The sequence below is a fragment of the Lemur catta genome, chromosome 5 (assembly GCF_020740605.2).
Source record: "Lemur catta isolate mLemCat1 chromosome 5, mLemCat1.pri, whole genome shotgun sequence".
Lineage (NCBI taxonomy): Eukaryota > Metazoa > Chordata > Mammalia > Primates > Lemuridae > Lemur > Lemur catta.
The window spans coordinates 73639089-73660913 of record NC_059132.1 but is presented as its reverse complement, the minus strand read 5'-3'; the positions used below and the strand labels follow the sequence as shown (position 1 = coordinate 73660913).

At 33.2% G+C, this 21825-nt stretch overlaps 1 protein-coding gene and 1 pseudogene across 1 annotated transcript in view; both read left to right on the top strand.

Moving 5' to 3' along the window:
• Positions 1–21825, top strand: part of LRBA (LPS responsive beige-like anchor protein) — a 613453-nt gene that overhangs the window by 519407 nt on the left and 72221 nt on the right. The window contains exon 48 of the mRNA XM_045552108.1: positions 16641–16808. Coding sequence (XP_045408064.1) covers positions 16641–16808 — 168 coding nt within the window. The remainder of the gene's footprint in view (positions 1–16640; positions 16809–21825) is intronic.
• LOC123638480 lies at positions 11401–11742 on the top strand (annotated as a pseudogene).

The following is a 21825-nucleotide window of genomic DNA, read 5'->3' as shown; positions in this document are numbered from 1 at the left end:
CAGCTTCTGAGTCTCCAGTCTCTTATTCCCACAGTCCATACACCATCAGATATTTGAACACTTAAGTTTAATCTGTTTTCAGGCTATGTGCCAGTGAAACCAAATATGGTCCACAAAAAGACATCTATCCTGTTAACATGAGTGAGAGGAAGAGAACAATTAGATAATGCACCAATGTTTCTGGATGTGTACATGAGAAGCTCTTCTTAGAATATGTTTTTAAAGTTACTTGACATCAGCATGTGTAAGTTAAACAGGATTTAGTTCCCAGTATTTTCTTCCCTTAGAGCTGTCTTTCCAAGAAGCATGATTAAGTGAAATATAAACACCACATGAAAAGTGGACTGGTTTTCAAACATTTTAGTGATTTGTTTTTTTAAATAAACAACTGATCATTGTTACCTTTAGTGAGGATATAGTATCTCCTAAGATCGTTACTTAATGAAAAGTAAATTTTAAGTGTTTTTCTATATTGATCGAGTCTAAATGCTTCAGTAATGTTTCTAATGTAGATATTGTTTAACTCTTTTGTTAGACTGTAAGCCAATACTATGTACATGTTATTCAGAATGATAATGTGATGCCATATAAGATATGTCAGCCTTTCACTTTAAAAAAAAAAATGTGGCTTATTGAACAATTTTGCTTTGCAGTTTTTTTTTTTTTTCATTTTCTAGAGGTATCAGTGTTTTTAAATCTATGTGTTTAAGTAGTACTACTGATGGGAATATCATCTGGAGCTCAGATAACAAACAGTAGGTTTCTCTGAAGGTAAGCTGTGAATTTAGGGGTATTATGAAGTGAGAATTGGTATCTCACAGTACCACAGCAGCAGAGCACACGGTGAAAATCTGGAACCTGGCACCTTGGGAGAATGAGGATTAACCTGTTATTAATAGCTGGGTTTGAAGGATCCCTCACTCTCCTTGTGTTGCTTTAAATCCTTTTAAATAGCACATTGGTGGCCTTTTTTTTTTTAAACACAATAATATACTATTTCTTAGTCTGAGCCTTTTTAATATTGCTGTTTCTAAAGTTCTAAAAAATACCCAGAGATAGAGTTTAGGGGTTATATCGACAATCTTAAATGTGCCTTTGTTGATGTTAAATTCATTATCGATATTTGTATTCATAAGGAGAATATTCTTCAGAAGAATATTAAAGAATAAGCTAAAACATTTCGATAGACATTTATCCCTCTCTTTGTGCTTTTTATTGGAATGCATTGCTAAAAGTGGCTTAGGGTATAAGCAAATTACTTCATTTTGATTCTGGTTGCTGAGCTCCTAATAGCTTTTAAATTTATACAGTTTTTGTTTAGCTGTCAAAACATTTAATTATATCATGCCCAAAGGTGTAAAGCTGTCAAATAAATCCGAGTTTAGGCATAAACATTTGCTAAGTTACATGTGCTACTACACCATAGTTGTTACTGGGCAGCTTGTGAACCTGTTTTGGGGGGAGGGGTGTGTCGAGGAACATTAACTCAGCAGGTACAGAACAACATTGGCCCAATGAATTGATGATTACTTGTAAAACAGCAGGTAGTAATGCCCCCAAGTCTTAGTAATTCCTCTTTTTATAAAATTAAGCAGGCAAGGGAGTGTGGTGGGTTCTTTGGCTCAATTTGCCCTGTAAGAAAGCTGTCTTTTTGCAAAAATACGTACTCTTTCTTTTCTTACCTTAACCTTATTTTTTCTTTGTTTTCTCTTCGAAAACAAATGTACCCCATTCATACTTTATACCCTTCTTCCTTACTATGGAGTCTCCTGCTATAGGAAGAATGATTCCAGTGGCACTTATAATAATGGAACTATTGTAACTGATCAATTATTTATTATATGTTTAAAGTTTTCTGTGTAAAATATTTTTAAAGATAGGAAAATTTAAACATTTTTAATTACCCTCAATATTTGGTTATTCCATAAATAAAAATTTTTAGTATTTGATGACATTATTTGGAGGCAGATTGTTAGCATGAATACTAATGCAGACTTCACTGATGCAAAATTCACTAAGAGGTAGGGGAGTAAAGTAAATTAGTTCTACTTTGAAGCTTTTATTTTCTTCCCCTTTCAAAATGAATGGGAAGGCCCTTGAGAGGCCCTTGAATGAAAGCTGCTTTTCATTAGTGCTACCAAATACCTACTTGAAAGAGTTGAGTTCTAACTGAACACCCACACAAGAGAAAGGGAAAGCTTCCTTTTTCTACTGGAGAACCATCAGCTAAATAGCTCTTGGCTTCTCTTTTCCAATCAGGTGGTTTCACATCAGAGTTAATTACTCCAGTCATTTATTCTAATCACCCTCCTCTATGGCTAGCTGCATTCTGTCATGGGGTGGCATCGTTTGAAGCCAGTTAAGTTTGAAAACCACTGCAGGGTACTTGAGGCTCATTAGTGAGGCCTATCCATGCCTGGCTTTGGATTTGCTCCCTGATTAACTCTGCATCTCTCTGCCTAGCTCCCTCCTCCCATCATCCACCAGCCCCCACTCCTCAATGCAGCGGCTCTTAAACAGCAATGTTTCAATTAACTCTTGCCATGCTGTTTGTCTTTTCACCTACATATTTAAGAAAAATTTAAATGCTTATATTGCTATTAATATATTTGATAAATTCTGGCCTTATAAGTGCATCCTTTGAGTTGAATTTAACTGCAGTGTTAGACATCCTGCAAAGAAGAGTTATATTTCTGAACAACAAAGGAGGAAAACGGTGATCTCAGAATGAATACATTTATGTCCTTTATCCAATCCTCCTAACCTAATAAAGGTAATGATTCCAACTCAGATTGTACAGTACTTCAGTGTGTCTTACCAGCTATCATAGGGGTTATCTGAAAAGCTATAAAAAAAAAATCTCAAAACAGATTTATTCCTTTGACATTGTTTCTTATCAGTTTGATATTTTAATTTAAAAGTATTTTTCAAGTGGCACATTTAAGAGATGTTAGAATCACAAAAGCAAATGTTTATGCTATATGTTTTAAAAAATAAAGAATGTGTAATCAATGTCTTGAGTAGATCATGTTGAGCAGTTAGTACATGAAAGTATTTAAAATATTTTCCAAAAATTAACAAAAACATAAAACCAGTTGGGTAGTTAAATGAAAATGTTTAAGTAGGAAATAAGAGCAATTTTCTGCACCATAGTTTGATTTAAAGAAATCAAATAGTTCATGTGTCAAAACAAAATATAGAATTAAAATACATGAAATCATATTTTAGAAGTTGTTAATGTCCCTGGATGTTCAGAATTAGCAGAATGAACTCATTATTAATCCCATCCCTCAAATAGTTTTTTCTTATATGAATTACCTTTTTACCAAGAGTCTTTGAATTTAGCAGCTAACATGTTGGTACTCTCTGTCTTAATCTGAAGGCTGTGTTTTAAAAATTTTTTACTTTTAAAATCTATTAAGGAATACATAGTACAGTTCAGGTCCCAACTCTGACATTTACTAGCTGTGTGACATCAGGCAATTTACTTAAGCATTCTTAGCTTTATTTGTGAAACAGCTTTTTTTTTTAGCGTTTATCTCATAGGATTATTGTGAGGATTAAATAAAAAAAATCCATGTAAAACATTTAGCATAAAGCTTGGCACATCATAAGCACTCCCTAAATGTTAAGTGCTACTTGTTGTTTAGTTGGTCAATGCATTTTCCCCCAAGTTGGTCTTTAGATGCATTCTCCTTGTACAATATGCTTTCTGTAGCCTTTGTCAAGTATATTATTGATGTCATTTGCATTCATCTTCTGGACATTATTGAAAACAAAACAAAGCCTTGAAAGATGATAGATACTTCCATATCCACTTCACTTTTTTTTTTTCTTGTAATCATCCTACCTCAAATTTGATTGTATGGTTAACAAATAGCAGACATCTCATTTGCAATGGCTAGTAATCAGAAATTCTTCATATTTTCTATACATCTGCCAAACTAACACTGTGTCAACAGGATAAAGTTTCTTTGGTCAATTTCATGCTTCTTATATAATGCTATACACATTGAATTGTGCTAAATCAGAAGAAATTTCTTATGCCATTCATTCATTCAACAGACATTTGTTAGAGGCCTACTGCGTAATTAGGTCTGTGATCACAAAATTGGAAGACTATGACACCTGCCCTTTGGGGCTGCCATTATGAGGAGCAGACAGACATGACAGTGACTAATTAGAGAAATAGATTACATGATATAGTCGTTTATTCATTCAACAAATATTTTGTGAGTACCTACTACGTAATGGCCATATGAGAAAGCAGTGAGAAAGATAATGTATAGTACCTGCCCTTAGAATTTATTCTTTTGTGAGGGAGGTGGACAATAAATAAAAAACAAATACATATATAACTGTGGTAACATATAAAGTAATATAACAAATAATAAATATAATTTTTGTGATATATACCATAAAGGAGTAGCAAGGCCGCCATGAAAGCATTTAAGGTAAATATATGGATATATATACACACATAATGACTTCTGAGACCAAAAGAGGAAACTCCTTGTTCTGCTTCTTGGTGAGGTTGAGGAAGGCTTAACCAAGGAATCCACATTTGATCTTAGCTTTTAAGAATGAGTAGGGATTTTCCAGGGAGTAAGATGATGGAAAGGGCATTACAGATGTAAGAAGCAGTGTGAACAAAGATATTGAGGTTATAGTGCAGTACATGAGTTAAACGTAATTCAAATGGTAGAGTGTAGTATTTGTGTGAGAACTGTGAGTGGTGCATATGAAGATATGACTGGAGGCAGAACTATATGAAAAATTTTTAATGCCTTTTAAGTAGTATGGACTTTTTCTTTGTGGAAATGGTGTTCAAAAGGTGATTCCTGGACCAACAGCATCAGTACCATCTGAGATCTTGTTATAAAGGAAAATTATTGGACTCTACCCCCAATCTACTGAAATACAACCTATAGGTGGGAGCCCAGCAATCTGTGTTTTAAGGTGTTGTCCAGGTGATTTTGGTGCATGTTAAAGTTAGAGATCTACGGCTTCAGGGAAAGAAGAACCATTGAAAATTTTAAGGAGAACAGTACTTGGTCAGGTTTTAGATAGCTATTAGAATAGAGGAGGGATTGAAGGGGGAAATTTTAGAGATAAAGAGTTTGGATACTGTCAGAAAAAATGAAGCATGGAACCAATGGTAGTCACAGTGGAAAGAAAAAAAAGAATGAATTTGGAAGCTATTAGGAGGCATATTGCCTGACTCCATAAGGTTTTGGGGGGAGAGGAAAAAGAAGTCAGGATAATTACTATGTTTCCAAATTGGCTGACTGGGTGGAGGATCCAGTCCCTAACCAAAAAAGCAAGAAAGGGAGCAAGTGTGAGGGGAAAAATTATTCATTCAGTTTTAAATGAGTTACCTGAAGCACACCAAAAGAAGTACTGTCATGGGCAGTTAACATTCTGTATTTGAAACTCTGGAGAGGGTGATAATTATCTGTTGAAGTAGCTGAAGTCTGGCTCCTGTAAGCCTGGGTTGTACCAGAAGCAGAGGGCATGGGACTGAATCATGAGAATGAACACTTAAGAGGTGGACGGAGGAAAAAGATCCTATATTAAGGAAGTGAGAATGAGAAATGAGAAATGTAGAAAGAGAACTAGAAAGAGTGGATTAAGCTAGGATAGGAGAGAGTTAGAAACAAACACCATAATGCAGAGAGATGAAGCAAGGAAAGATAAGCATCAATTGGATTCAGACAGTAATCTGTGCAAAAACATTTTCAGTGGTGTGCCTATAACAGAAAGAGGAGAAACTAGTGAAGAAGTGAATGGCGGCATGGGGAGGGGGTGGATAAGGAAACATAAATAACAAATGTACTTAATTCCTTTAGGAAGTTTCTATTGTTGATCTCATATTGGCTATGTATTTGTGGCTGCATAAAAATAATGAAATAAAACTGACCCTATTAACTAGCCATTATTCCATTGATAATTTGGAAAGAATCAGACCGAAAACTTGCTGTGATTTAGGGAATCATAGAGTATTATTACAGATGTTAATAAATCTCTAGGAATGGACAGAGACTTTTTCAACTGCTACAATAATGATGTGCTTTTCATGGGGTTTCTGAATACATCCACACTGCCTACAGATTTCACATATCTGACTTTCAGCAAAGATTATGTCCTCTATACTAAATTGTAGTCTATAGCTACATGGTAGTTCTTGATGTACCTAGCTGATAGAGATGAGTAGCTAATATGAAAGAATTCTAACCACAGATCTTTAAGGATAGAAAGTTTACAGATGACACTGCAGTTCGTAGATTAGCCCTTTTACCTTTACTGTTTGGAGGGTAGTCATAGTGCCATCTTTCAAATGCTGCCAGAGATCTATAGAAAGATTTCTTCAGAGATCTATAAGTGGCTGAAGAATATACATTGTAGAACATTATGTCTATTTCACATTTGGAGATATTATATTTCTGCTGTCATGTCCTAAGGTATAGCCATCCATCATGGCATTGAGAATCGTAATGACCTCTTCAGAGCTGCATTGAAGGTCATTTTAGTCTGCAAGCACTTTGTGCTTTGTAAGGTTTATTTTTATTTTCAGTAGGATAAGCTACTGAAAATTTAAGTGTTAAATATTGTTAACTCCTACATTCTATCTTGTATCAAAATCTGCATGCAGATTCAGTATTTGGAACTGAATAAAACTCCACTGTCCAATTTATAACCACTAGTCACATGGCTATCAATCACTTGAAATGTGGCTAATCTGAATTGAGATGTGCTGTACATTTGTTAAGTATAAAATGCACACCAGATTTCTAAGATTTAATACAAAATAATTTTTATGTTGGTTTTACATTGAAATGATATTTTTTATATTTTTTATTAAATATATATTAAAAATTGATATTATCAGTTTCTTTTTACTTTTTACTTTCTAAAATGTGGCTACTAGAAAATTTTAAATTACACATATGGCTTGCATATATTTCTGTTGGACAAAACTGGTATAAAGTCTTGGTGGTCATTTTGTTACCCAGAATTTTTTTGGCTTGGGTATTCTACTATTCAGCATGAACATACTTTAGTTATACTTTAATATACTTCTAATTCTCAGCCTTGATCCAAAACAAAGGCTTACGGTTAATTTCAAGTCTATAAAAGAAAGTCCAAAATATTAATACTAAGTTCAAAACTTAACTAATCTTCTACCATATGAACTGTTTCTACTCTTGCATGGTTAAGGTCCAAACTGGAAACCTGGGTGTCATACTGAATTCCCTTTCCTTCACCCCTCCCATTGGTAATCAGTTGCTGTAAGTAATAAATTCTGAGATCTGTCCCTTCTTCTTCACTCCTGATGCTACTTTCTCGATTAAGTCTCTCACTGCCTCTCACTTAGAGTATTATATTAATAGTAGACTTAGAGCTGACCTTTTGCCCCCCCTCCCTTCCCTCCAAAGGGACATCTCATCTCAGTATCCCCAGAATCTAGCGCAGAATAAGACCTGTAGTAAGCACTCAATAAATGTTTGTTGCATGAATGGATGAGAGAGCTGCTAATATTAATCAAAAGTTGCAAAATGAAAAAGACTTTTAGTCTTATATAGTGTACATGTATATATACATTTGTATACACAAAGTAAGTACAGATATATTAATAATTTGATTGGCTGAATTTATCAATGCTTTATATTTGGCAACTTTTGCATTCATATTCTTTAATTTGAGTTTTTCTTTATTGGATATTCTTGGGAGTGATGACATAATAAATGTTCTGTTTTGCCAAGGATTTTGATTTGCCAGTATAAGTTTATGGCATTCAGTCCAGGGAATAATGGTGCCATGCAGACAGCTCTTTGTTTTTTGTCTGGAATCCCCATGGGATTAAACTACATCTGGCAATAAGTAGAGATTCGGGTCTGGCCATCTTCAAAAGCAAGAGACTGCTAGTATTTATCAGATCTGTGTGGATAAGCAAATGGGAAGGGATTAAATTTTTTTAATTTTATTTTCTGTCCTTTTGTAACTGACTATAAAATGCAGCCTCCAGGAGTTCATACAGCCAATTAATACATTTTTAAATGGCTATTGAAGAAGAAACCTATTCGTTTTTCTATACCTATGCGGGTAATTGAGAATTTTAGATTAATATTTTAAATACTTAAGTGTATATTTTTATAACTAGTTTATCTTAGCATAACAGCAGTTTACATCCTCAAAATTAATTTTATAGGGATACTTTACTAATTTTTTAAAGAGTTGAGCATTTAGTACACCTGTTTGAAACATTTTCATGTCTATAAGTATTAGGGCATCATGTTTGACATTTGGAAGCTTTTGTTACATAGTTATCTGTGTAGGAAAGTTTATCCCGAATTAATTTCTCAGGAGAATTTTGGATCTGTCTTAAGGTAGGCTACAACCCCTTCCAAATGAAGGTGAGCTTGCCTTCTATACAGGCTTGTGTCTTTTCTTCTTATGTTCCTCATATTCTTACAAGGTTATTAGTCCCATGACTCAGTTTACCTGTTACTGAAGCATGTTGGCTTTGCATTTAACTGAAAAAATAAAATGGCTGCATTCCAGGTACTTGTCATGAAGTGTAATCTAGAACCTACCATTCAAAGCCTCCCTAAGAGAAATAATGTTTATGCAGGATTGCCTGAAGACTATGTAGTCTCTCCATTTGTCTATACTTTAAATCTATCCAAGGCTTAAGTCAGTCCTCTGAGAGTCACATACCTGGATTCCATCATATTGCCAAGGGAGGAATTTCTTATCTCAGGAATAGAAATAATGTGTTTTTCCAGGCCATCTGGTTTGTTTTTACATTATGGTCATTTTTGACTCGTAATTGTTCGTGTTTCCGAAAGCTTAGCACCAAATACATGGCTCACCTCTAACAAGTCTATGGAATTTCATGGCATGATTTTTATGTGATATCTCCTTCTTATCCTTACTTTTGCATTACCTCCCTTCTCTTTTGTTAAATTTATCTTGCTGAATATACATTGTTATAAGCTCTGTGAATTATTTTCTGAACCAAAGGCCCACAAATGCAAACAAAATAAATAGATGGTATGGTTGTTTCCCTATCCATTCTTACTAAACTAGAACTTTTTTAAAAGCTCTATATCTCTGTGTGTGTTATACTATAACTAGTTTAATGTATTCTGTATATTATGAATTCTTAGATTTTTAGATTAAGAGTGACCAAAGGTTGAAATGTTAATTAAATGTTTTAATGTTCTGTAGTTCTAAAGAAAATAGTTGGATAAAATGTCAGCATATAGGAGTACTTTAAACATTAAAAAAAAATCGTCTCTCTGAAAAGGAGGGTAATTGTACAAGTTTGCCTAATCCTTTTGATCTTGGCACACAGCAATACAGACTTCAGTTGAGATTAAAACTATGAATTTCAAAGGAAACATGGCCTTCAGTGTGTAAAATATATAACAGCTGGTTGACTAGTCCATTTAAAACTGCACAATAACAATCGTAGACAGAATGATTCTCCTGCCAAAAGATGCACGAGTGCTTGATGGTTATATCAAATATGATACTAACTCACACTTTTCTTTAGTAATGATATAAATGTAGAAATGAACTGTGTACTGCCAGCTCCAAAATCTCTCTTCTGTCCAACAGTTCAAGGGCAGTTTAGAAGTACAGAACACCTTTTAGTGATTTCTCTATCTGCTTTTCAAGCTGAACTTAAATATGTTGTTGACTAAATTTCATTTTTTTAAAACTGTCAGATACAACTTTCATTCTTAGCATCCCACAATTTCTTTCTACATCTTCGATCCTTCATTTTTTCTCTTTGGCTTCATGATTTATTGAACTAATGTCACAGCTTCACATATGTTTTTAAGCTCCCCAAATTAAACTTTTTTGTAAGTAGTATAAAACTTGTTTCTCATTTTTGTCATATATTACGGTAAATTTCTGAAGCATTTTGATATATATGTAATCAGTATAGGGGAAAGTGAAACTCATCTTAGTAGATTATAGTTCATTAAATATTTCAATATTTCCACTGTTGTGTTTTACCTGAAGAAGTAATCCTTAAATAGGTTAAATTAATGCATTTTCTAAAAAATGAGAATTGATGTAAATTTGTCACTTCTAGTAAGTCCCATTTGGAAAACATATTTGAATTCTGAATTTATATCTTTCCAATATGGAAAAATGTTGATTGATTTTTCAGTGACCTTTGTTGATGGAAAATTTTGATACAACATAGCTAACTGCCAATTTTCTTTTCTTTTCTTTTCTTTAGATTTATTTCAAAGAAGGAAATTTACCTATAGGTAAATTAAAAACTTGCTAAAGTTACTCAGGTTCACTACAAATTCAGAGCCAGCATTTAAGGAGTTAATGTATCTTATTAGGGGGACAGGAAATCTGGCAACTATTGTAGAAACTAGACCTAATGGTGCACACAAACAATTTGTCAGTCTTTTTAAATGTGAATAGCTTTCCACAAAGTGGCTGCTCTTGCTTTGTTTGAACAGGCTAAACTTTTCCTTTTTGGACTTTAAATCTTAGAAGTGAAATGTGATCCACATATTCAATCAAAATCATTTAATTCAAAGCATATTTTGATTGGAACAAAGTTGACATGGAAAGAAACTCTAGAATAAAAAAGTTGAAAGGACTTTATATCATATATTTAACAGGAAAATTTGAAACAGTTCTAATTAGGCTGAAAAAAACAGCTTTCTTCAATGTAAATTACAAAGGTCATATATCAACGTTAAGGAAACATTACCACTAGTGTTTGAAATCCAGCACATGCAAACATAACAGACCAGTTCACTTTAAATCTTAATGTGTGTGTATGTGTTTGTGTGTGTGTGCATATAGGAAGAAGGCTGTATTACATGTATTTAAAATGAAAAATACTTAAAACTCCAAGTTTATAATTTTGTGTATTGCCTTTTGGGCAATCCAAACATGAACTCCTTTAAAACATATTACTAGCTATGCTCAAATGAATTAAGACTCTTAATTCTAAGTATAGGTAAAAATTTATAAAACCAATTATTCTTTCATTATAAATATGATTAAAGACATCTTATAACTAAATGTATATCAAGTTAGGAGGGTTAATCAGTGATTTTTATTTTCTTATTTGAAACTTACAGCTGTAGCACTTTGTATCTTGGAACAGAATCAGGCCTTCTAGTAGTGGTACAGGTACACAGAAATGTGTATCTGGTCTGCCTAGGCCTATTTCCTTCTGGTCATATGATTATGTCTATACTTAAGAGTTTGTAAATAGTATTTGATCTTCTTATTTGATTTTTTGTAAAAGTCATTTATCGCATAGATATCACTAGTTTTCATTTAGTTGCTTTTTTTTAATAGATGAGCAGGATGAGAACATTTAGCAGAAGAATAAATAAATATTAGCTTTAATTGCTGATAGGGCTCCCACAAACATGTTTAGGAACCTTCTTAAAACCTGCCAGACTTCCTGTAAGAAGTGTGGCATGCATCAACCCCACAAAGTGACACAGAATAAGAGGGGCGAGGATTCTCTATATTCCCAGGAAAAGTCGTGTTATGACAGGAATCAGAGTGGCTATGGTGGGCAGACTAAGCGGATTTTCCAGAAAAAGGCTAAAACTACAAAGAAGATGGTGTCGAGGCTTGAATGTAGAGCCCAACTGCAGATCCAAGAGAACGCTGGCTATTAAGAGATGCATGCATTTTGAACCAGGAGATAAGAAGAGAAAGGGCCAAGTGATCCAGTTCTAAGCATCATCTTTTGTTTTATTATGAAGACAATCAAATCTTGAGGTTATGTTCAAAAATAAATAAGCAAATAAATATTAACATTAATCTGGGAATGACAAATATGAAAAACAAATAATGTTTCTTGGTCTTGAGGCAAACAATTATCTAATAATTTCTTTTGTTAATTGAAATGGGTTTCCTTTATTTTTTACATTAGCAAAAATTTGATTTTTTAAAATAAAAGGAAATTGCTAGCATGTCATTAAAGCATGCATAGGTTAAATACATGAATAATGCCTTTGATTTTAGAATTTTTATTATCAAATAGCTTAGAGTTTTTAGAAAAAGCAAACTATTTCAATATGTTATCATATTATTTGACTCTACTATAGAAAACAAGAATAATTTTATGTAACATTATATAAGTAAGTAATCTGTTTCTTCAAAGTATTAGTTTCAGGATAACATAGATTGCATTCTTTCAGTGAGATCTGTTAGACACAGATTCATATGTGTTATAATTATGTCTGACACAGGATTATACCAACCAGTTATTTATGAATAATTTGCTATTATCTTTTTAATAGTAAAGCTTTAATTTGTTGATATTTTACATGTGGACCAAACAAATGAAAGTTACTAATAAGTGTTTGCATTTGACATCTGTATACTGTTCTTTTTAGCATATCTCAAGTGTTTTAGTCTCTGCCTAATAGATCTCATTAAAAAAACAGATATCAGCCCCAAGACAGTTTGTCAAGACTAATATGAGTCCCTCTGGATTGGATTGACAATTTGTGTGAGGCTTCATATGATACTCTTTTCATAGTCTTATTTGATCCTTAAAAATTGGACATTAGTCACTGATTTATTTTATAATAACTCAGATGAGTTGAATATTATTGTATTGTATTGGGCATTTTAGTGGATTTTCTTTTTTACAAATTTTACTCAGAGCACACATTGGATGTAAATGATGTATCCAGCCTGCTAGGGGAGTACTAACAATTGATTGGTTAGGTTTGAGAGCAGCATGGGAAGAATGTTACTATCCCCTAGCTGCAAACCGTATTTAACTGGAGTCTTAATGAGGACTGTCTGTCCTAAAGGCTTTGAAAAATCTCAAATGCTTAGCATTCCACTGGCATTTTTTTAATTTTTTGGACTAAAAATGTGGATCTAAATAAGAATTTTATATATATAAAGAGTATTTTTTTAAATTGTAATATATAAAAAAGGAATTTTAAAGAACTGTATTATAGGTGTTGTGATTTAAGTTTTTGAATTGCATTTTGAATCTTCTGTATGTACTTTTTTCCTTTAATTTCTTCCTGTTTGTCCTTCCCTCTTCGTTCAGGTCCCAAGTGCATTTGTTTATTAAGCTATACTTTTGGTTAGGCAGTGTCATTCACTGGTATCAAAAGGATATTAAAGTTGTACACTGACTTTGTACTGAAATGATTTCAGAACTTCTTGGAATTCTCTGATATTCATCACAGTTATTCTTTTGGGTCCCTTTTTGAAGCTTTGGTTTATTGTAGGAAATGCTTGAAGGTGACTAATGAAATTATTAGTTTAGGTTTTAAAAATTATTTAAGGTTTATTCATGGAGGTAACATGTTTATCAACTTCTGGAAAAGATTTTGCCAATAGTTCCATGAATTACTACTACCCCTTAAGGATTGACCTATGACAATGTAAGGGGAGGGCTGAATTATGGCATTGTGGTTATCTCTGCATGTGTGTTTGTGGCATGATATGAGCATACAGTATCTTTCCATTCAGTATTTTTGCTTAAAATTCTGATGCAGTACAAAGATGTAAGGCGCTAAGCATCTAAATTTAACCAACTTCACCATTTTGAATGTGCATAAAGAAGTAGTCAACCATAAGGAAATCTCAACAATTCTTTGTTTGATGACACGTAAAATAAAATTGCGCTAGTTTTTAGAGCTTTAATATTGAGAAAATTCATTTGTACTTCGTCATTTGCTGAGCCTTCTAGAATTTTATAGTCTCAAATCACAACACCATGGACACTCAGGAGACTCCTGACTGTTTTATCTTATTAAACAATTTTGAAATCATTAATTTTTAATTAGCTTGGATGCAGTTTTTTTTATCGTTTCAATAGTGCATGTATATGAACTAAATGTTTTTTATTTAAACTACTGGCGAGAGTATTATTTCCATAAATAAGTGTGGGTTCTGTCTAAGAGTACATACTGTGAGTTTGCTTCATGTAATCATACTTTTTCGTAGACTTGGAGATATTACACGCTAATCTATTATAGTAGAGCTTTTCAGCAGTTTATGAACTCAGATTTTGAACAACAACCAAAAAGGATATAAACTCAAAGATATGTATAGGCCCTTCCCTGATTGAAAGTTCTAATTAAGTGAATTGGAGAAAATTAACTGAAATTAGCTGTCAGAAAGTCACATTTAAATGAGTGATGAGCTAGTCTGGCAGTAAACATTTAAATGATATAAATTGCCATTTAAGTGTATGGTTTAATGTTTGTCATGCATTAATGTGACATGAGACTGCAGTGACAATCAAGCAGCTTGCTCTAATTTGAACATATTTAGGGCTTTTGTGTGGAGTGCACTGCACACAAATTAAGACAATTGCTGTTTTTATGTGTCATTTTAAACACCCCACCCCAGCCCACCCCCATCCCTAAGCAAGGCCTAAGTTAATGAAACAAACGTATCATTTTTGTGTGTAACTTGCATTAGTAATGCCTGTATTTTTAGATTATTTTAAATTCATATACTTAAAATAGGAATTTAAACTTCTTACAAGCCCTTCTCTTCTTATTTCAAGTAAAATATTAAGCAGTTTTGTGCTCTTCTATTTACTAGATTTGTAAATGTAATGCATTTTATAAGAGCTGCCTAAAACAGTAAACTTTCTCATTAGAAGCTAGCTGGATGTTTTTCAGGCATATTTTATTTCAAGTATACTTTAGAATATGAGGATTACCTAGTTTTATTTACAAAATTATATTTTACATTTTATAGTACATGATATATTATGAAGCCATGTTAAATGTTATTAGTTACAGGAAATATATTGTTTGTATTTAGCCATAAACATTTTTCTCTTTCATAGATACTTATTTTAATAAAGTGTATATTTACAAAAGTGTACACCTGTGAACTAACGGGAACATCTTTTGTCACAAGATGGGTTATATCTTATTGATTGCTTGCTATAGGGTCAGTTTTGCTTTAAAACCAACAAATCTCTTATGATATTTATAACATAGCAGCAAGCCATACCAAAAATATATCACAGTCATACACTTATTACTCTAAAAATAAGAATTAATTTCAATGAGATTTATTACCAGGTATAACTTTGTACAGTAGCCCTCCTTGTCCACAGTTTCACATTCCACAGTTTCATTTGCCTATGGTTAGTTGAGGTCCAAAAATAGGTAAATGCAGTAGGTAAATGCCTAATTTATAAATTAAACTTTGTCATAGGTACGTATGTGTAGGAGAAAATGTGTGTGTGTATGTGTGTTTGTGTATAAAAGGCTTGGTACTATCCACAGTTTCAGGTATCCATTAGGGGTTCTGGAATGTATCCCCTGTGGATAAGGTGGGACTACTGTATACTTTTAACTAAGCTTCAGAGTTTGTAAGTTTGAGAACTCTTTGATTTTAATAGCATTATTTATTGGTAAACTAGTCCATAATGCTAAACTTTTATATTGTAATAATTTTGAACAATATTAAATAGTATAAAGGTGAATACCTTCTTAAAAATAAATTTTCTATTTTTAAAACTCTTGGCCGGGCACGGTGGCTCACGCCTGTAATCCTAGCTCTGGGAGGCCGAGGCGGGTGGATCGCTCGAGGTCAGGAGTTCGAGACCAGCCTGAGCAAGAGTGAGACCCCGTCTCTACTAAAAATAGAAAGAAATTATCTGGCCAACTAAAAAAATATATATACAAAAAAAAAATTAGCCAGGCATGGTGGCTCATGCCTGTAGTCCCAGCTACTCGGGAGGCTGAGGCAGTAGGATCGCTTAAGCCCAGGAGTCTGAGGTTGCTGTGAGCTAGGCTGATGCCACGGCACTCACTCTAGCCCAGGCAAGAAAGTGAGACTCTGTCTCAAAAAAAAAAATAAATAAATAAAACTCTTTAGCATTTATAACTGTATTAAATTCAACAAACATTTACTGGTATCTGTTGTGTTTTAGCCACAGTGCTAGTCACTGGGAATGCAGTAATGAATAGGAAATGGATCTTGTGCCTAGCATTTCAACTGAATACTTGATTACGTTCATTCATTATTTATTGGACACTATTATGTTAATCTCATCAAATATTTGGTCTGGTTTAATATTAATACCTAGAATAATAATTCAGTAATTATAAGTATCCCCTACAAAATCTAATTTGTTAGCGTAAAAATGTAATCAAAATAACTCAATAATTTGGTTACAGTTTTTATAGATTACAACATTTTAATTCTAGAAAAATTATAAATATTTCAAGTGGATAGTAAATTTTTAATGTTTTCACATTTTCTTTCTCAAAGATGCCTTTGTGTTGTATGACCTCCTTTCTTTGAAGCATAAATTGAGTACCTGTCAGGCTCTGAGTTATAAATGTGACCAAAATAGGCCCAGTTCTGGTCCTCATTGTGCTTACAGTACAGAAGAATACTGAAACTTAAGCAATTATTACAATTCAGCATGACAAATACCATAAAGTCTCTTAATTATAAACAAAGGAGAACAGATTCTGGTAGAAAGTAAGACATCAGAATAAGTTTTGTTTTTTTAAAATCTCTGTTCACAGTAAAGGTAGCGTTAAACTTTACTAGTTGTTCTAAATATCGCTATATATATTTAAAACAAAATTCAGCATAATGATATAATATAATATAACTTTTTTCAGGCCCTGGAGAGTGAATTTGTTTCCTGCCAACTTCACCAATGGATCGATCTCATTTTTGGCTATAAACAACAAGGACCAGAGGCTGTCCGAGCCCTCAATGTGTTCTATTACCTGACCTATGAAGGAGCTGTCAATCTGAATTCAATAACTGATCCTGTGTTGAGAGAGGTAAGTTATCTGATTGAGACAGAAACTTATAATCAGGTGTCTTTAAACTAAAAGGTACTAAATATCATCTTCTTTATCCTTTCATTTTACTGCTTAAGAAACTGAAACTAATGGGTAAAGTGACTTAAGCAGCATAACCTATCAATTACTGACCTCAGTGGAACTTGAACTCAACCCAGGACTTCAAAATATTGGACTCAATATAAAATGAGAGGTTTTTCAGTTTGAACCCATTAAGGTATCAATAATCACTTATAACTTTTATAACTTTGGAGGCTATTCACATGATTTAAAATATTAGAAAAATAGTAATTCATTAAAGATATATAATTATGAGCATTAATTTATTTAAATGTGATAAAACATTTATATGTAATACATAAGTACATATATAACCATGTAGAAGTTTATAGTGGGACTGAAGTCTACAACCTTTCCTATGTTATCAAACTTGATGTTAGATGTTATTTAGACTCGTTTTATCCTTATTATTTATTTTCTAAGATAAAACATTCAAAATATGGTTTTGGCAAATACAGTATTCACCAAAAAGTCTGAAGAAGGCCTTGCCTTTTTTAGTATTTCTAATTGAATTATACATTCTCCTAACTCTAACATACCTCATGTAAAAAATTATAGATTTGAACAGACACAATCTTAATCTATACAAATTTAGAACAGAACTATATTGAAGAAACCAGGGGCTTTGATTCATAGGGAAAATTACATATCATTTTGAATGGAACATTATTTGTAATCAGTAGGTTTTGTCCTTTCTCAGTAGCACTTGATGTATTCCTTCATAGTTCAACTGTGACCTGACCACGTTGAAAGTATAAGTACATATTTATGTAAAGTGGCATATTATCACCTAGCTTATGTGCTAGATAAAAGTTAGTATACAGAAGCACTGTGTAGTAAATGTATATGTGCCTTAAATTGTACAAGTTTTAAATTGCTGTTTTTCAGTTTTAGAACCTGTAGGGAGACAGAGAACTGGTTCAGATAAACTCTTAAAGATTCTTCCAGTTTTTCAGTTCTTTGCAAATATTACTTTCAGGGGCATTTTATTTTATTGGAACAATAATTGACTATGTGACACAGAACATACATAGGATTCTGTATATAGAATTGAGGTTAGAGCAACATGCAAGTGGTATTACAAAATAGTACATAATTTCATTGTGGGTAGAATAGCATAGGCTTATTTCCTTTCTTTATTATTGTTTTGACAATATTTGATCAGTGTTACTTTATTAAATGCCCATAATTCTGTTTTTGTTTTTCATGATTCCTTATAGTAATTATCCATATCTTTACATAGCTGATATATAACGGAATTCACACTATAGAACTGATTTTATAATATTCTGTTTTACATAACATATTGGCATATTTTTATGTTGCTCCATATAATCTCTGTACTTTTGATTTTGAAAGTTCATGATATTCCATAGAGTTGCTATGAAAATGTACTTAACACTATTTCTCCCAACGTGGGATCCTATTTTTTAAAAGTCTTGTCTCTTAGTGTGTCCATAGTGATAGATAACTAATTCTACCTTTCTCTTCATTAGAGTTCATGCAACATTTACACTATAAAGATAGCACTCAGCCTATATCTGTTTGTCATAGCTAGTTAAAAAGTAAAACGTTCACTCAGCTGATTGTTCCCTCTATAGGTCACTCTTATGTGGTTGGCTTTGTTTTTATTCCGGTTTGACCCTCAGTCCCCATGTACACACCAATGATTACCAAAGAAATTTACTATAAACTAGGCTATTGTCTAGAAGAGCGCTGTCCAGAACTTTCTTCAGTGATGGAAATATTCTATACCCACACTGTCCAATACAGTAGCCATGAACCACATGCAATTACTGTGCTCTTGAAATGTGGCTAATGTGACTGAGGAACTGAATGTTTAGTTTGAGTTAATTTTAGTTAATTTAAAATAGGCACATTTGACTAGTGGCCTACAGTATTAGCGGAGATCTAGAAGACTCTTATGCATGTCATTGGTGACCATGTTTTCTGACTCTGAGTTCAGGGTATGTGTTCAGACAAAATGGGACAATAAATATTTGTTAACTTGGTAGGATATTTGCAATTGGATATATTCCATTTGATATTAGATATATAGTTGAAAATAGGTATAAACTAAATTACATTTTTTCTTTCACCTAGACTAACACATTATAACTTTAAATAAAGGTTTTTTTGTGGTAAAATAAATGCACATAACATAAAATTGACCATTTATACCATTTTAGAGTGTATGGTTCAGTGGTATTAAGAACATTCACATTGTTGTTCAACCATCACTACCATCCATTTCCAGAAATTTTTCATCTTCCCAAACTGAAACTCTCTATGCATTAAACAGTAACTCCCTACTCCTTCCTCCCCCCAAGTCCCTGACAACAACCATTCTACTTTTTATCTCTATAAATCTGACTATCCTGTGTATCTCATGTAAGTGAAATGATAAAATATTTGTCCTTTTGTGTCTGGCTTATTTTACCTAGCATAGTATCTTCAAGGTCTATCCATGTTGTAGCATGTGTCAGAATTTCCTTCCTCTTTAAGGCTAAATAATATTCCATTGTATGTATGTACCACATTTTGTGTATTCATTCATTTATCGATGGGCATTTTAGATTGTTGCCACCTTTTGGCTAATGTGAATAATGCTACTGTGAACGTTGGTGTACAAGTATCTGTTCAAGTCCCTGCTTTCAATTCTTTTGCATATATACCCAGAAGTGGAATTTCTATATTATATGGTAATTCTATGTTTAACTTTTTGAGGAACCACCATACCAAATACGTTTTTAATACTTATTTTTTCATGATCATCATTTGCTAAAGACTATTTAATACTTTTTCTGGGCACATTGGCGCACACCTGTAATTCCAGCAACTCCGGAGGCTAAGACAGGAGGATTTCTTGAGGTCAGGAGTTTGAAACCAGCCTGGGCAACATTGCCAGACCCCATCTCTAAAATAATAAGAAAAATTAGCTAGGCATGATGATGCACACCTGTAGTCCCAGCTACTCAGGAGGCTGAGGCAGGAAGATTGCTTGAGCCCTAGGAGTTCAAGATTACAGTAAGCTATAATTGTGCCACTGCCCTCTAACCTAGGCAAAAGAACAGACTCTGTCTCAAAAAAAAAAAAAGATTATTCAGAACTTTTGCTTTGAGTTTTTTTGACTACCTTTTCTTCCCCACAACCCTAAGTAGTTAATTATTAGAAAATTAAGCCTTAACTGGATAGTTTTCTACTTATCACATGCTAATTTATTTTTATGTTATATAGGCATATATATAATATATATTGTATATTAGGTTCAGCATTTATTAAATAAACATGGCCTTTGATGTTCTAAAGATGGTAGGTGTTTTGATATTCTTGAAATGAGAATATATTGCTTTGTAACTTGTAACTATTAATATACATATGCATCTTTAGTGTTCAAAAGCTTTCTAGATTTTGTTTAAATAGATGTGATAGTCTTTATAATATTATAGCCATTCCATATGATTTACCAGTGCTAAATCTTATGGTACAGTGTTGTGCGATACGTTAGAATGAATAAATAAATAAATGTGGATTTGATTCCTGGCTCCGTTGCCTACCAGTTGTGTGACTTGGATCTTCCTCAGACTCTGTTTCCTTATATATAGAATTGGTGTGATAATTAATGCCCACCACATAGAAGATTAGATTAGATATAATGCATGGAATATGTCTTTCGTGGTGCCTATCCTATCCTAAGTACTCACCAACTGGTAGTTCCTTCCCTTATGTTATTCACAGTTAAATCCCTTGGTTAGAAAACACAATTATATAAAGAATATGAACTTCTGATTAGATCATAGAAAGAATCATAAAATGTTCATGCTAGAGAGGTTATTAGAGACCATTCCTAGAGGATACGTGCTGAGTTCATTGTTAAGTGAGGCAAGAAAAAAGCAGAAAACATGAATAGGTCATTAATTTATTCTTCTTTTTCAACAGCATTTTACTAAACTCAAATGAAGTAATAAGGTTAAAAAGTTAAAAGGCAAGTCCCCACCCTCAGTCAGCTAGAGTTCATCTAGTGGGAAAACAGGGTAAGCAAACAATTATAATACGCTGTGATAAGTTCACTATAGAGATAAATACATGTATGTACACACAGCGTAGGGTAGGTACTAAACATAGACAGACAGAACCATGCATGTTTTCTGGAGAATGAGAGGCTGGAGCTGCATATTAAAGAATGAATAAGATTAGTGAGTAGAGTCATGAGCTAAGGACATCCACACAGAGGAAACTGCATAAGCTTCCTGCACATAGATAAGAGATTGTGGCTGGAGGACATAGTGTACATGGAATGAACGGAAGGTGATAAGGTGAGAGAGGGACAGGAGGCAGATCTTAAAGGGCCTTCAATGGCATAAAAAATAATTTTAACTCCATTATAAGGCAATGGGGAACCAGTGAAGGTCCCCATGACATGACCACATGAATGTTTTAGAACCTGTCTGAAAGAAGATTGAAGGAACTAAAAAATATCCATTGTGTTTTTCTGACTAAGAGGTCATTGGTGATCTTGGATTAAGTAGCTTAGAAGGTAGAGTATTGTGCTGTGAATGGGAGGTGATGAAGTAAACACAGTGAATAGAGAAAATAATTTAAGGGTGAATTTTTTAAACAGCTTTACTGAGATATAGTTCACATGTGATATAATTCACCTATTTAAAGTGTACAATATAATGGTTTTTAGTATATTCACAGAGTTATGTGAGCATCACCACAATCTGCTTTAAGAGCATTTTTGTCACCACAAAAATAAATCTTTGTACCGGTTAGCAGTTACTCTAAGGGAGATTTTTTTTTTTATGGGGATATTTGACCATGTTTCCGTGTTAATTGGAAAGATCCAAAAAGAGGAAAGCATGCCTGACATACAGGAGAGAAGGCACGTATGAGAAAGTTCAGTGAGAAAGTGGAAGGGAACAAAACCCAGAGC